Below are 18,254 nucleotides of genomic sequence, written 5' to 3' on the forward strand. Positions count from 1 at the left end.
TTTTTGAATCATTGACTGTGTGTCCTTAGACTTCCGTACCTCCCTCCAGATGGTAGCAATGAGAACAAGGCATGACATGGGTGACGGGGGTCCTAAATGATGGATGCCACCTTTTTGAGACATTGCTTCTTGATGACGTCCTGGATACAATGGAGGCTACTGCTCATAATGGAGCTAACTAAGCTTACACTATTTACAGCTTATTTTGATCCTATGTGGTGAAACCTAGGTTCATCACCTAATTCTGGTTGGGCAATCAGAAGTGGCGAAGGTCAGCAATTTAAAATTCCTTGGTGTTAACATTTCAGAGGATCTATCATGTAAGCACCATTAAGAAGAAAGCATGGTAGCACCTCTATTTTCTTAGAAGTTTGTGAAGATTCAGCATGTTGTAGCGTGGTTGAAATCACCGGACAGACAGAGTCACTGGTAGATACAAAGCAACTTCTTTATTCGACACAACTAGGTACAGCAGGCATCATACGGACAGAGACGCTTTCGGTATTTATATGCTAAACACAAAGGCAATCGCTACTTAAAAAGCTATAGACAATGCACAGACAATGCTTCCTTTTGAAGCTACATACAAACATCATACCTTCTGACTTCATCCTTTCCTTCCGATGCCAACATGTCTGAGTTGGTATCCACAGTCTTTAGTTAAATCCACAATACATTTATTTGGCATTTTACGTACTAACATAGAAGACAATTAATATTTATAAAGTATAGATAATACTGTCTTCGAAACTACAGCATCTGGTCAAACTACGGTGCCAGAAGCATCTGGTATTCACACCTTTTTAGGAAGCGCATTGTTGTGGACTCAATCCACAGCACTTTGTCAAAAAGAAGTCTGGTGGCCAAAGTCATTTAAGTGTAAACGAATCATCTACCCAAAAAAAACTCACTCTAACACAGCATGTCACCTAAAACTTTGAAACTTGATGTGTGGTGGAGATACATTGACTGACTGCATCATGGCCTGGCATGGAAACACCAATGCATTGAACGGAAAATTCTACAAGAAGTAGTGGATACGGCACAGATCATCATGGGTGAAGCCCTCCCTACCAATGAGCACAGCTACATGGAGCGCTGTAGCAGGAAAGCAGCATCCATTATCAAAGACCTCCACCACCTAGGTCATGCTCTCTTCTCGCTGCTTCCAACAGGAAGAAGATACAGGAGCTTCAGGACCCCACACCACCAGGTTTAGGGATAGCTATTACCCTTGTAGCCTGGGGAAAAATACACACTCAGGTCAACAAATACTTTTTCGGGTTTTAATTCCTTTATCTGTTTTAGATGTTTTAGTGCCGAAAGAGGGTCTCAAAACAAGACGAACAAATTTACAACCAGTTCCTGCCATTACAATCTTGGTTTAACTTTCGATCCACACCCTTGTGTATCGACGAATTACGTATGCGGTATAAAAATATATAAAGCAAACCGCACAAAACTAATACAAAACTAATACAGAACTAATAAGGTAGTGGCAATTCTGAAGGAACACAATACAAATAACATTAGAATCCCAACAACCCTGTACCTTATACGTAGCAGCGAAAATGTAAGCAAATACATCTCATCTAAGACGTATACTACTTTTTAGTACACACGTGCTGAACTTCCAAACAGAGACTAAACATTCATGTTACGCTGTTACATTCACAATCAGTCATGATACAATAAAGTTAGACAAAAGGTACACTTCGGCACAACTTTTACAAGATATTGCCTGGTAGTTAAATTACAGGAAGACTGACCTACTTGGCCGGTAAGGAACTTTGCACAAGCCACACTGTCCAGTGCTGATGCCTTCACTCGTGAAAATCTAAAGCATCCACATGTAAAACATGTCAAATTACCGATATTCTCATTTCGCCAACAAGCATAAACGAATTCACATGGATATCGTCAATTAATACTCACCGTTCCTAACTATGCCCAGTATCTCTGGGAGGAACTTAATCCCAAAGCCCCACCAGCTTCTTCTGCCGAAAACAAAAACAGTTTCCCCACTATCCCACGCGTGCGTAAAGACATCATCGTCTCCACTTAAAGGCACAGACAACTATTCTAGCATTACCCAGATGGATGCCTAAGTACACTTTTAACGATAATGAATAAGATTCGACGGTCACCCGGTTACGCCCTCAACCATCAAGCTCAGAGGGTATAACATTACTCAACGTCACCCACTCTCAAGGACTTTTCATCTCAAATCCTTGATATATGTTGCTTATTTATTATTTTTCTTCTTTTTTGTACTTGCATTGTTTGTTGCCCTTTGCACGTTGATCGTCCACCCTGTTGGGTGTGGCCTTTCATTGATTCTATTGTGCTTCTTGTATTTACTGTGAATGCCACAGGAAAATATATATGGTCTGTCATGAGCCTTGTGGCCCATCAGGCCGGTGCTTATGCCGGTTTCTGTGGCGTGAAGCGACTGAGAGCACAAGACTCCCCCCCGGATAGGTCGCCAGTCTATCATGAGGTTAACCCCCAGCATTTTTGCCAGTACCCATTCTCAGCTAGGAACACTGGAGCATTGTGTGGTTAAGTGCCTTGCTCAAGGACACACATGCTGCCCCGGATAAGGCTTGAACCCACGACCTTCAGATCGCTAGTCCAACGCCCTAACCACTTGGCCACGCGCCACACATGGTATATGTACTTTGATAATAAATTTGCTTTCAACTTTGAGCTTCTAATGGTGAAAGTACTCACTATTTGCCTCCAGTCAACAGGGGAGGTTTAACCTGTGGTGGCAAGGTTGTTCTTTGTGTTGTGAGGGCAATGATATCATGAGAACAATGATGACTATGGAAAATTTGCCCTTTATACAATTGATTAATAGTGGAGGCAGAAGGAGACACATTTGTCTGCTGATTCAAACACATGAGGTATTTTTCTGATGCAGAATATAATAAACAGTGAAATCTGGGTAATTATTGGCAAAAACACACTATGCTCGCTGGGCTTCTTAGCCCTACTAGAGTCAAGTAGGAACCTTCATCTACGGAGCCAGCTTTTAACCAATCAAAATCTCTTTGGCTGCAGGAGCCAAATAGAATGTTGCTGAACTGGCAACAAATCAATAAAATTTGACTGCGTTCAGAACCAAACTCTTCTTTACTTCTGTGTCTAAGCCACTCAAAAGCATGACGCTAATTTCCCCAAACAACTTGCCAGGAAAACAAACAATAACAGGAGTGCTTTGGCTGACAGTTTAAATATTCATTCGTATGTCAGGCTGCAACATCAAACATACTTTTAATTTGAGACACTTGCTGTGAAATGCAAGTTAATCCAAGGCAAATACTCTGGCAACAAAGAATGAATGGATTTGCTCTGCAGTTGCGGGGTATGTTAGCAAGGGGCCAAGACTGGCAACCTGGTTAGCCTCGGCCGTGGTTCACTTTACCACAATGCTCAAGGCCATTGGTAGTCATTATGCGCCACAGAAACCTTGTAGGAATTGCTCAGAGAATTGACTTAAAGAAAGTAACTCAAAAGAATGGCAAGCAATGAGAACATAAGAAAAAGATATGGACCTTACTGCCCTTTAATGAACTCATCACTGACCTGATTTCGGCCTTATGGGAATTTTCCTTCCTAAGGATCATACTACTGTTTACTACATTCTACATAACAGTATATTATACTGCGGAGAATGTTCTAACTGGCTGTATCACCTTCTGGTATGGGGGAGGGGGGAGGAAGGGAACCTACTGCACAGGATCGATATAATCTGCAGAAAGTTGTGAACTCAGTCAGGTCTATCATGGGCACCAGCCTCCCCAGCATCCAGTACATCATCAAGGAGCGAAATGCCTCAAAAAGGTGGCATGCATCATTCAGGACCCCTATCACGCAGAACATGCCTTCTTCTCATTGTTACCATCAGGGAGGAAGCATAGGAACCTGGGGACATATTCTCAGCAATTCAGGAACAGCTTCTTCCTCTCGGTCATCCATTTTCTGAATGGACTTTGAACCCATGAACACTACCTCACTAATTTTTTGTACTACTTATTTAATTTAACTTTTTAAATATATATATATATATTTCTTACTGTCATTCACAGTTTTTATTATTTGGTATTGCAACGTACTGCTGCCAGATAACAACAAATTTCACGACATACGCAGGTGATAGTAAACCTTACTCTGATTTACTGTGAGCTTTGTACAATAAACTAATATGAAGCTAAATTGTCAGCTCCCTCTAATCCAGAAATGTGCTTTACCTCTGCACTGAATGCATCCAACACCTCCACCTCCACAGTTCTCTAGGGCAGGGCATTCCAAAGAGTCACAACCCTTTGACAGAGAAATAAAAATGCCATATCTTACCTTTAATGGGGAAATTTCTAATTATGGCATAATAAACCTGTTGAGAATGTCAAAGCAACTGTATGGAGCAGCAAATTTTGTTATTGTTTCAAGTTCAATAATCTGCTCATGAATGTTCTGTGTTATGATTCCAGACATCTGGGAGAGGAATGTGACGACAAGAACAAACTGAATGGAGATGGCTGTTCTAGCTTATGTCACAAGGAGCCATTTTTCAACTGTGTGGGTAAGCGTCCTGTCAGACATTTAATGCGGTTGGGCTAATGAGTACACACTCGATTGATAAACCTGGAACTGTCTGAAAGCACAACATGGTGTGTCGTCCAAAAGCTGCTGATAATTACTGGCAATTGTTTAAGAGGCAAAGTCAGCTGAGAACAAATCATGATCACAAAAATATTTTAACTCAGCAGTGACTGAAAACAGTACCGTTCCATTAGTGCCAAAGAACAGTCTGCAGAGAAACAAGAGGGGAAATGACATTAATGAGGTTGCTCTAACGGCTAGCATGGCCTCAATAGGCCAAATGACCATCCTGTATATCATGAGAAGATAGAAGTATTCAATTTACCAGAATACATTTTTGTTACATCTGAGTAAAACATCTATGTGAACTTTGAGATATCCTAAAGCACTGACGGTGTGAAAAGCCACAAGGCTTGTATTGTAACAAAAGGAAGCTGCATTCAAGATTCAAGAGTATTTCTTGTCGTTTCCAGTATACAAGTGGAAAGGAGAATGAAATAATTGTTACTCCAGATCTGATACAACAAAAAACACAATAATAAACAATAAATATAAGTACATAGGAAAGCTAAAACAGATTGATTGTCCATAAAGAGGTGTTAGGCACATAAGGTGGCTAACAGGAAATGATAAAGTAGTAGCAGTGGGAGGTGTTGATGGGTAGGTTAGTGAGTGGAGGTGTGATCCTTTACTGCTTAGGGAAGGTAAAGACTGTTTTTCAGTCTGGTGGTCTTGGCATGGACGCTACGAAGCCTCCTCCCTGTTGGCAGTGGGGCAAACAGTCCATGATTAGGAATCTTTCATGATATTACTGGCTCTTTTCTGGCACCTTTCTGTATATATGTCCCTGATGGAGGCTAGGCGGTTTTGACCACCTGTTGTAGAGCTTTAATGTTCGCTGCAGTGCAGTTTTCATTGGCAGCCAAGAAAAGATTATTACAGAAGAAAACTTCTGTCTAAGAAAAACAAATAAGCTAATTAAAAGTTGAACAATTCAGTTGGTATTGGAATATTTTTATACGCCTGATATTTCACTATCAACAAAATGGAAGGTATACATGAACTGAGTATAAGCTTGCTTAGGGTTTCACTAATTACAAAGAATTAGAATGGAGAAATTATTGCTTTGAAATTGAATGTCGCCTCTTTCTCGTGCACTAATTCGACAGTACATTGAATTCAAATGCCAAAGCAGCACCCCTCAAAAAGTCAGGAAAGGTTGTTTGACATAATATTGGGATGGTTTACATCTGGAAACATCCACCAAAGGAAGTCCTGTACTTTGTCTGATGGGGGTTACTCTATACAACTGCTGTACTGATCACAGAGGGGCCCCTAAGATCTCACTGTACTTTTACCCAAGGCAGACCCAGTGCATTAGGCACAGCCAGGGAGATGAAAGAAAATGCTGCAGAGGGTGGATTCTGTGAGTGTGGCCACCACACTTCATATTGACACAGTCCTGTGGCATTAGTGGCCCCACATCACGGGAATGATCAATAAGGCACATACTGCAAACGTTGTAAAATAAAAACAAGAAGTTTCAAACATTTCTGGACAATGTAGTATTTGGTCTGTTTACACCATGAACATTGCAAACATTGCTTGCAGGTGTGGAATACAATATACTGTGCATCAATGTCAGAATGGAAACCATTAATTCATGATTAATTGCCAATTTTCGGTGGGATTTGCTCCCTTTTATTTCTGACTGCTATATTACAGTCATTTTCTTGTCAGAGGAGCTCCAATTTCAGTGCAAAAGAGGGAAGGACACTGTGGCAAACTTATGATGTCTTTGCAACACTGTAGAAGTCAAATGAGTTGATGTGGAAAGCATCCAGAGGTGCCCAGGCCAAGTTAATGATTGGTTTGCAGTTGTATCCAGAAATGATGGCAAGCATAATCTACTTCTGGTAAGATTGATCTGCGCATGGTTGGCACTTGCATTTAGGCATTTTATATGATCACATTGTTGATGGGATAGCTTTCATTTCCATCCATTATATTCTGCTCCCTTTACCTTTCCTAATGGATTCCTAAGAATCAGCAGCATAACACTGAAAGGCATAAATTGCTCTAATCTAATTACCTTCTGTTTCTCATCTCCTAATCAAATCATGCCTAATTAATGTATTTCAGCAAGGTTTACATTGTAAACATTATCTTAGTTGGGAAGCTTGGACTGACATTCCCATGATGTGACCCTTTTAAAAAGTTCTCTTTTAGAGATTTTCTTTTTAACCAAACATCATTAAAGAACAGATTCCATTCATTTCCATGCCATGTAATCTCACGTGCGTGTGAATTGTAATCCATTCCTAGACAAAACATTTCTCAAATTTCTCCAAAATATACTGCCAAAATCCAAAAAAATCATTTCAAGACTGCTTTGCATCAATACAATAATATGTTACTTAATCACCAGCAACTTTGTCGACCATTGTGACCTAGATAAATAAATTACCTTCTAGTGTTATTAATGCTTTGCCCTTTATTGGTTAGTTTTTGGTTTTGTTAACCAATAAAAGTATAAAAGTGAACGTTTATATTTCATTTTTGATTTTTCCATTAATGTAGTAGCATCTTTCCTTATTTTACAAGACTTAAATACTTAACAAATGAACTCGATGAATATGAACGTCATTGGCTTTCGGTCAATTTAGTTTTCTAACCTTACACACAGTATCATGTTGCTTGTCAGTCTGGGGAAGACATGTGCTATGATCACTGTCTTGGGATCATTCCTCTACTTAGGTTGGGAGGGTCTTCTATCTGAAAGAACTCTGGTCAATTCAGCCAGTTAAGTGATGCCCCCGTTCTAGAAGTCTTTTATTTGACTAAAACAGGGGTTCCCAACCTTTTTTTATGCCATTGACATCTACCATTAACCGAGGGGTCCATTGATCACAGGTTGGGAACCCCTGGATTAGAACTATGTGCCAAGGTTATACAAATCAATGGCTTAAAATTAAAAGTGTGATTCTTGTTTTGCCTCCACCACTCTTTTTTCCTTTGTTGCTGAGTGCTTAAAAAGGCTACAGTTGTCCTTTAAAGCCTAACGCATCATTTTTTCACTAAATGAAAATCTTTAAAGGAAACTGCAGATGCTGGAAAACTGAAACATAAACAAAATGCTGGAGTCACTCAGTAGGTCAGGCAGCATCTGTGGGAAGGTAAAGTTAATTTTTTCAGGTCAAAGACTTTTCATCAGAGCTGACTAAGTTTTTAGAAAGCAGTATTCAGCGATTTTAGTCCCGAGCAAAATCTTTGGCTGTTACTCCCCTTTCAATATAACACCAATTCTGGTTGTCTTAGTACTCCCCAAATGAGGTTACCTGCCTCATAGGATTCATTAGCCTAATGGTTAAATTACTGGCCTAATTTCCACAAAATCTGGCCTGTTGTTCTAGAAGTATGTGTTCCGATCCTACTATGGCCAATAGGGCATTCAATATCATATCATTATATCAATCTGGAATGTTAAAGGAAGTACAATGGCAAAAGTGACTTACTGGAAAAGCAAATTTGGCTCGGCGATATTCTCAAGGAAGGAAATATATCATCCTTGCTTGCTCCAGTACATTATGACCACAAACCCACTGCAGTGGGATTGGCTGAGAAGTGACTGAACAAGCAACTCAGTGCAGGGAGAAATTAACTAAGGGCAACAAAGGTTGGCTCAGTCAGCAATGCCCACTTGCTGTGAGAGAAATAAACGCGCAGACTGGGAATTAAAACCAAGTTTTATCCAAGATGCACTGGATAGAAAATTGCATATGTTAAGTTATCAGGGGAATTTAGATCTTAGTGCAACATAAAAGATATACTTGAGTTGATGATGAATATATTTGCAATATTGTGAACGACAGAACATCTACGATATCAGGATTCCATTTACACTGGTTAAAACATGATACTATTTGCCAGTTGTACAACTGTAAGACTGCAGAGCTCCCTATTTAACTTTTTAAACTTTAACTATAGGATGATGGAAGTTCCTCTTCGTGTCTTTGCAAAGCCCAAGAGAAATTCCACTTGCTTGATGGTAAAAATGAAACCAGAGGAAGAAGATATTAGACAGAAACATTTGTAAGGAAACAATTCTGCACCAGGAACAAAAGGGAAACCCATTGTAAGACTGGACTTTTCACTGACCTCTTTAGACCAGCAATAGAGCTACCATAAGCACAAGAAAGTCTGGAGATGCTGGAAGTCCAAAGCAACACACACAAGATGTCAGAGGAACTCAGCAGGCCAGGCAACATCTATTGAAATGAATAAGCAGTCTACGTTTCAGGCCAAGACTCTTCTTCAGGACTGAGAAAGAAGGGGGAAGACACCAGAATAAAAAGAATGTGAGGAGGGGAAGGAGGCAAGCTGGAAAGTGATAGGTGAAGTCGGGTAGGTGCGAAAGGTCAAGGGCCAGAGAAGGAGGAATCTGACAGGAGAGGAGAGTGGACCATAGGAGGAAGGGAAAGAGGAGTTTACCCAAGGGGAAGTGGTAGGCAGGTGAGAAGAGGGAAAAGATCAGAGAGGGAAATAAAGGAAGGAGGAGGGGAGTTACCATTATGTTGCTGAAAAAAGGCTCCTGTGTTTACAAATAAACAACTCCTTTTGCATTTACTGCTTGCTGCTTGTGCATTCTCAAATAGCACTGCCACTGAAGGCAATAATATAAGAAAGTTGTGATAAATTGCAATTATTCTCTAATGATAAGCTACTTAAACACATACTCAAACATTATTTTCGAGCAGTGTTGGCAACAAACCTAAAACTCACAGAAGCCGGAAAATGGTTTACGTGCGAGGCATTCATGACATTCACATGATAATTGACTTATAGATGGGTTTGAAAACAGGAAGAGAGGATGAATGACTTTCATCTGCAGTGCAGACTTTGTGAACTCTGTCATGCCCCTTAGAGTTAAAACCAATTGTGTAAATGGGAGTTATTACTGATACAAATAGGTAAGTGAGAGTTTCTAACACAAGGATGACTGGTTATACAGATAAGTTTGCATCCTGCAAATCTGTTTCCTGTCATGCAGTGGACTTTAATGGTTTAATTTTAGCACTTAGGCGCCTTTACAGCAGGTGACCAAATTGCAGACCGTTAAGTGAGGGAAATTCTCTTGGTACCAACCAACACTGCATCAAGCAGGTCAGTGAGGGATACACTTTCTTCCAGGAAAATGTGTAATCACAAAGTAGGTGGAGTCACAGCATAATTAACATGAAGAAAATATTTCATTATGGGTTTGGTGCTTTTACACAACAATCTAGAGAGCTAGAGGCCAAGTTATGGGCTCTGCTGCTGAATATCTCAAGTAAATTTCATTAATTTTGCAACATCGTGTAATTTTAAATATCTTGGTCTAATATTTCTTACGTGGGTCAAGAGGGTGGATTTACAGTTTTTTTTAAGTAAAAAGGGCAAAATTATGAATACAATCCCCCAAATACCAGTAAAAATCCTGTAATCCTTTGTAATAAAAACAGAATTTGTCCTATTCTTTCACCGTGATAACAGAAACCCTGGGGATCAAGCGTCTGAAGTGCTTAATTTGATTTCTCACACCTTTCAATCAGTGGGATTAACATGGCATTGTATTATGACGGTTCATAGTTTAAAGCATAAATTATTTCATTGAATATTGTACTTACAATTCCTTTGGTTAAAAAGTCCAGAGGAAAGCATGGACTTTTTATATGGATTTTCAACAGCAGAGATGTGCAACTAATTTAATGAATGCATATAAATAAACCTGCTCTTCTTTTCATGCAGAAAACAGAAAATGTACTAACATGCCCCTTATTTTAGCCACTGTTTTTTGGGCCTGTGACCTTGTTCTCCCCAATTTGTAGATTTGAGATGAATGGCCAAAAATGAGGATTAAGAACTATTGGGCAACCAATTTGTTTTTGGTCATGTTTTCTGCAGTTGATTTAATTTTGGCAGATTGTTAGCATTACAAAAAGAGTTTTTAAAATTTTAATTGTGATTTTTAACTTTCCAATAATGCTTTCAAAACTTTCCTTCCCATTTTTTAAGGCAATTTTATAGACTCTTGCAAATGGAAAACAAGTCCTTCGTGGTTTGGCACAACTTTAACTGAAACAGAGTGTGTGTGTGAAACAGTGGGGCCTGAAATACAGAAATTCATTAGGATCTCTCTTTTGTTGAACTTCTTTTTCATGTTTTCTTGCTACAGATGAACCTAGCAGGTGCTATTTCCATGATGGCGATGGTGTGTGTGAAGACTTTGAGAAAGAGACCAGCGTCCAGGACTGTGGTCTGTACACACCCAATGGTTTCATGGATCAGTGGGCCAATAATGTCACTGTCTCACACCACGATGATCAATACTGCCCTGGGTGGGTGATAATTGGTCACCCAGCTGCAACAAAGGTAAGGGGCATTTCAAATTGCCATGTTATATTTAGCAAATGCTATAAGTGATAGCAACAGGCCAGCTTGTTAACTCATTAGCTGGGATACTCTTTTGCTGTTCTGACACAGGACTAACCTGATTTATTGAAAATGTCTTAATGCTTCCACTTATGATCCAAGTGAAGAGATTGTTATTTAAAGACACTAAATGCACGTGAATCCAACTGAAAGAACGGAATAGCTTGTCGGACAAATAACTACTGAATACTATTGCCGTGACTAGGGGTTTACTATTCCAAATTCCCATTTTGAAGGCTTTTTTTCAGCTTGCTTCAGTTGTTTCTGATGACAATAAGTAATCAATGAAATAAAATGATATTGCAGCAAAAATATGACTGCATTATCTGCAATCCTTTTGATGACATTACTATTTCAGGTGCAATTAGTGAAGTAACCATATAGTGATGTGTCAATTCCTCCACACTTCAAATGATGAAGATACCGGTTAAATTTTTTTTGGGAAAAAATTGAGAGATTCAGTTTTGAAGTCGTATGATATTATGAAGCAGGGGAGAATGAAAAGAAATAGCATTTTAAATCTCTTGCAAAATTTATCTACATGTTTAAGAAAAGGAGAGTGGGTCTAACTAGATGAGGCCTGACATGGTCGTTCAGTCAGAAACTTCAAAGCAGATGGTCATAGTAGAACTGACAGGTCCTTGGGAAGACTAGATTGAGGAGGCATTTGAGCATAAGAAAGCCAAATACCAGGAGCTGGTAGAGCAGTTCCTGAGATAGGTGTGGAGAGCACGATGTGAGCCTATAGAGGTGGGGTGTAGAGGTTTTGTTGGCTGTCCACTCTGCAGGACCTACTCTCTCCTTAGAATTATGGGAGATACAAAGAAAGAACCATCAGGACTATCACAGAGGTTGTTGAGAAAGCCTCCAGGTGGCTATGGATTAAGAGATATTACCTGCAGACTAGTGCTGCTGGGACAACAGCCGGGGCCTGATCCTCCCTGCTTTGGTCGCCTGGGCAAGAGTGTCTGATGTTGAAAGGCCCAAAACACCTGATGACCCCAGGTTACATCAATGATGATTGGTCCCAGAACATCCTAGGATGTATCTCAGCATCACGATAGTTCTACTCATTCTACAGCTGGTAAACTTTCTGTGTTTTCTCCATGAAATGAGGGAATAACCCTCTCTCACAGCCTTTGAGAAGGTGATCTTAAGTTTATTTGGAGTCATTCAGCACAGAAGCAGGTCCTTCAACTCACTATGTCTACACTGCCATCAAGCACCCTCCTACACTCATCCATTTTTTTTCCGATATTCCCCTCATCCTTGGTTCATCAGCTACCCACCAGCACCAGAAGCAATTTGCAGTACCCCATTAACCTACCAGCCAGCACTTCTCTGACAGTGTAAGATGAAACTGGAACACTTGATGGGGAATGTACAAACTCCATAGGAACAGCAGGCAAGTTCAGAAAATAGAACTGGGAGATGGCAATGTTAACTGCTGGGTCATTAAGCCACCTTTCAGCAGCTATATCCTCAAGGTGAAGAAACACTCACAGAGCTGTAGCTGTAAGAACTGAGTCAAAATAAAAGTCAGGGATTTGACTTGTTAGATTGGCTTCAACTGGAAAAAGGCAGAAATCGTCCCAAAGTGTGTTTTGAGCAGCAGAATATTATCTGATACCAATAAAAAATGATGAGCGTTGTTTCAGAAACTTGGTGTGATACTGAACCAGCTTTAATATTCCTGACATATAGAGCTTGGCTCAAAAAAAAATCATCATTTGGTGAGAAGATGAAAGAAAATTCTGAGAATTTGGTACTTTCTTGCCAAATAATTTCTGCAATCTTTTGGGTCAATGATGGAGACAAGAAACAAGATTCATTCTTTGTCTACCATTGATTCCACTCAGGTTCCCTTCCTTTGTAAATTAACTATTTCCCTATTGGGTTATTCAAATTACCCCTGCCACTGCCCTTCTGTTGACTGTCAAAAAGTGGTGGTCATTTTTTAATGTGAAACAGACACTATTCTCTACAGTTTGTTGATGATCACCAGATGAGATTTTAAACCAAGGATTGCACTGAGTATGAAGACCAGGATTATGACTGCAGATAGACGCAACAATTCTCTGGCATTATTGCAAAATACAAAATCCTAGGTCAATAAGAGTAAGCTTCATTGTTGGCTGCTTTCCCAAGGCAGCAGGAAGTGTAGACAGAGTCAATGGAGAGGAGGCTGCTTTATATGATAGACTAGGTTACATTCACAACTCTCTGTGGCTTCTCACAAATCTTGAGCAGAGCAGTTGCCATACAAAGCTGTGATGCATCTGGATAGGATGCTTTCTATATACAAGGTCGTGAGATTTTAAAGGACCTTTTGTCACGGCAGCCTAAGAAAGGATGTTTGGAAGCTTGGCACAAAACTGCAAGTGTGCTGTTTCAGTGTGTGTGGTCACTCCTCCAAGTGGTCAACTGCCCTGATGGAGCATCGTGCCAGGGGTGGTCCAATACTACTGCTACATATAGAAATAATCAGTGAGGCAAAATTCAAAGCACAGGGCTCTGGAACACAAGGCATAAAGTAAAATGGCTACAAATAATGATACTCCGACAGATAACTCTAGCAGACGGTTGCAAACAAAATTTTTAAAAATAGTACACTGGAGGAACTCGGCAAAGGCAATTAGTATAGGTCAAGATCCCATGAGTCAAAATTGGGTGTTGTACAAGATGGATAGCAAGTGCCTGGCAATATGAGGATGGACTTGGGTAGGGTAGAGGCTGGTAGGTGATAGGTGGAGCCAGATGGGGAGGGGGTGATTGACAGGTAAAACCAGGCGGGGAGGGAGGGAACAAGGACAAAGGGAGAAGAAAAGCAAGTGAGCAGGAGAGTGTGTGTGTAGGAAGAGAACACTTGGGGCTGGAGGGGGTGGGCATGGTTACATGAGGTGCTGCAATTAAAACATCAAAGTCAGAATGGAGACCCTTTAATTCACGTCTCAGTGGGGATTTCAGCTCTTTGTTTAGTGACGTGCATACAGAGCACATTTGAGCTCCAATTTACATCAGTAAGGGAGAAAATGCAACATTTGATGCTTCCCTGATGCAGGCAAGTGTTCAAGTGTACTTACGTGGATATTGCACATTCATTCCTGGCCCAATTTCAGTCAGAAATAATCAGTGGTGCAACTTACTTTGTGCTCACAATTATTTTCTGTGATTTGCACATAAGGGACAGTTGCTGATCGATCCAATTTCTTCGCTAAAATGTTTAACAGTTCTGATATGAGCATTGATTATTTTTTTACACTCTGAATCTCACCTGTCTGGCAGTTCATTTTATTTTCCTTTTGCCTGAGTGAAACATGACAAGCAAATGACAGGTTTCCACAGATGGACAACATCAGAATCAGAATCAGGTTAAATGTCACTGGCATATGTTATGAAAATCTGCTGCTTTGCGGCAGCAGTACATTGTAATACATAATAATAAAAAATAAATATTACAATAATAAGCATATATAAATATTAAATTCAATAACTAGTGCAAAAACAAAGGGGAAAATACTGAGGTAGTGTTCATGGGTTCAAAAATATGATGGCAGAGGAGAAAAAGCTGTTCCTAAAACATTGAGTGTGTGTCTTCAGGCTCCTGTACCTCCTCTTTGATGGCACCAATGAGAAGAGGGAATGTCCTGGGCAATAGAGGTCCTTAGCATTGGATGCCACCTTTTTGAGGCATTGGCTTTAGAGGGTGACCTGGATGTTTGGGAAGCTAATGTCCATATGCTGGTGGTTGAGTTTACAACTTCCCGCAGTTTTTTCTGATCCTGTGCCGTGTATCCTCCATACAAGGCAGGTATGCAACCAGTTAGAAAGCTCTCTGAAGTACATCTGTAGAAATTTGCGAGTGCCTTTGGTGACATACTAATTCTCCTATCACCATCTGAAATTCTGCCAACAATAGTTGTACCATCAACACATTTATAGATGCTGTTTGAACTGTGCCTAGCCACATAACCATGAATGTAGAGAGAGTAGACGAGTGAGCTAAGCACGCATCCTTCAGATGTGCGAGTGTTGATTGTTAGCAAGAAGGAGATGTTATTTCTGATCCACATAGACTGTGGTCGTCTGGTGAGGAAGTCAAGGACCCAGTTGGAGACAGAGGTAGAGAGGCCCAGGTTTCGGAGTTTGTTGATTAGAACTGAAGATACGATTGTGTTAACGCTGAGCTGTAGTCAATAAATAACTGATGTATATAGATATTACTATTGTCCAGATGATCTAAGGTCGAGTGGTAAACCAGTGAGATTGCATAGAAATTACTTACAATTTGGAATAAAGATCCACAATCACTGACTTACTGGAATGAAAAAGCAGAGTAACAGATGATTCAGGTTATGTGGACAAAGAAAAGGCAGCTGAACAATTCAAATATTATTTTAAGTGGTTATATCACATATTATATATAATCTATTATACATGGTAGAAGTAGTGCAATTACTTGAGTCGAGTATGATGTTTTTCTAAGGGGATTGTCTATTGATGGGTCTTCAGGTGGCTGTAGAGTCCAATCCAAGATCCACATATTCTGGTGCAGTGTGGGCAAGATTAACCTGGTGGCTGTGGTTAGTTGTTACTTGGTCAGTCTCTCCTTTTGCAGCTGCCACTTGTTCTCTGTGGCACAGCGGAGGTCGTTCTCATTTACCCAGCTCCCTCTTGAACAGATTTCCTCCAGATGAACCTATTGACTGAAATGTCTTCCCAGTTTTTAGATATAATGGTGATTTTCTTCAGGCTGATTTTGATGTTATCTTTGAAGTATTTCCACTGCCCTATGCATAACCCTTACACAACTTTCCTATGTAAAAAGAACAACAATAAGTAAAGAAGGAAAGGTCCAAACTAGTGAAAAGCAAATTGGCAATTCATTTCCACATAAAGAAATGAGAAAAATTAGTCTAAATAGGGGCGGTTGTAAGACAGACCATCTGAGACATCCAGAGTTGGACAAATTTAAGATGTAAGATGCTGTTTTTTTTTCCCAAATGGATTTACACTTACATTTAACTTGCAATCGGGTGAGAAAAAAAGTTAGACGCTGGTGGCAATAAATAAAACATTTACCTCTGGTAGCATATCTTCCAAATTAGAAACATAATTCAGATTCGGGACATCATAATAGCATAGCAGTTAGCAGGAAGCTATTACACCTCGGGCCATCGAAGATCACAGTTCATTCCCAATGCCATCTGTAAGAAGCTTGTACGTCCTTCCTGTGAGAGCATGGGTTTCTTCTGGGTATTCCGGTTTCCTCCCACATTCCAAAGATGTATTAGTTAGTAGGTTAATAGGTCGTTGTAAATTTTCCTTTGATTAGGCCAGGGTTAAATATGCAGGTTGCTGGGTAGTACAGCTCACTGGGTCAGTAGGGCCTGTATCTCTTAACTAAAACAAAAGCCTCAGAATATGATCTTGGTATTAAATGTTCATCAACTCAGTGCTATAGTGTGCAACAGGAGTATTACAACTGTGAATTCCTTGCTAAACCTCCCCATTCTTGCTGGTCTAGATGGTGAGAGTGGTCGTAAAAGTACTAAAATGAGGTGTTGTATAATGCAAATTCCATTATTAATGTTGAAAGCAGTTCAGTTCTTTTTGACTGAATGTTTTCCAGAAACTTGTGTTATTGCAATGTTGAAGTGACACTTCAGAATTATCTGGTTCTTTGAGTATACTCCCCTTGTGCCCAGCATTGACAGCTTTGTTACAATCTCCAGGGCCAATGCCTTGTAAACCATATAATACTTGATCTTCACTTCAGAAATTTGTGGATGAGCTTAGAGAGGAAGATAAAAAGTTTAGAAAGAACAGAGCTCACAGTATGCATAACAAAACACTGGAAAAGTTCAGGGAGGTAGGTGCTACAGTACTTTATGTGCCTACTGTACTTTAACAATTATATATATCTTGCAGAAAAGCCAAGGAAGAATTGTTTATAAAGATATTATTAGATATGGTTAGCTTTGTATCAAACTTCAATTAATTTAAGAATGGAGATCATACTGTCCTCTGTCCATACAATATTCTCTCAATAACTTTCACCAAACCTGAGAAATTGCTGTCTCTTTGTTTTGCTGAAAAATCCCCTGAACTGAGCGTATGAAACTGAGTAAAATTATAATCAGACAGGACACCAGATTAAAATCTTTACACTAGTTCCCATATTTACAGAAAGTCATATATAAACACCATTATTTAAAATGTTAGTGGGTACACTCCCATATTGAGCATAATGTTCCCTGTATCCAGTTGTTCCCATTAAACAAACATGGTAAGCTCTCAGGAAATTAATTGTGCTTGAGCAAGTTCCTTTTGAAGTGAATGTTCCCATTAAAAAGGTGCCTTTTCATCTGCTATGTACAGTATATGCCACTGCTTGCCCACAGACAGCATTTTTGATGGTACAAGTGAACATGGATTAGTTTGATCTCAGTCATATTTTGGCAATTAGTTGCAACACTGAACCAGAAATTAATGATTACACTGTGCATACGTGTCTCCACAAGTGAAATCGGTTCTTGACATATTGCAGTCACATGCCTGTTTGGAATAGTCATGGTTGGATATCCTGCAACACAATAGACAAACATGGTGTTTTGAAGTCTATGAATAATAAACCATTTAAAATATCACTAATGGGGCTGGTGTTCTTCCAATGTTTTTCCACCTTCCAGTCCTCAGTTCTGCATCCAATACCTATTGACTGATTCTGGAGGACTGGAAAATTGCAAATAACGCTCCACTCTTTAAGGAGGGAGGGAGGCAGAAGGAAGGAAATTATAGGCCAATTAGCCTGACTTTAGTGGTTGGGAAGATGTAGAAATCTAATATTAAGGGCGAGGTTTCACAGTACTTAGAGGCACGTGATAAAATACCCAAAGTCAGCATGGTTTCCTAATGAGGAAATCTTGCCTGATCAATCTGTTGGAATTCTTTGACGAAATAATAGGCAGGATAGGCAGAGTAGAGTTACTGGATGTTGTTTACTTTGATTTTCAGAAGGCCTTTGACTAGGTGCTGCACATGAGGCTGCTTAACTAGATAAGTGCCCGTGGTATTACAGGAAAGATACTAGCATGGATAGAAGATTGGCTGACAGGAAGAAGGCAAAGAATGGGGACAAAGGGGACCGATTCTGGTCGGCTGCCAGTAACCAG

At 39.9% G+C, this 18,254-nt stretch overlaps 1 protein-coding gene across 1 annotated transcript in view; it reads left to right on the plus strand.

The window, feature by feature from the left end:
* LOC134359926 (pappalysin-1-like) overlaps positions 1-18,254 on the plus strand; it is a 365,925-nt gene that overhangs the window by 117,746 nt on the left and 229,925 nt on the right. The window contains exons 9-10 of the mRNA XM_063073788.1: positions 4,497-4,588; positions 10,823-11,019. Coding sequence (XP_062929858.1) covers positions 4,497-4,588; positions 10,823-11,019 — 289 coding nt within the window. The remainder of the gene's footprint in view (positions 1-4,496; positions 4,589-10,822; positions 11,020-18,254) is intronic.

This window comes from Mobula hypostoma, chromosome 21 (genome assembly GCF_963921235.1).
Source record: "Mobula hypostoma chromosome 21, sMobHyp1.1, whole genome shotgun sequence".
In the NCBI taxonomy this organism is placed as follows: Eukaryota; Metazoa; Chordata; class Chondrichthyes; order Myliobatiformes; family Myliobatidae; genus Mobula; species Mobula hypostoma.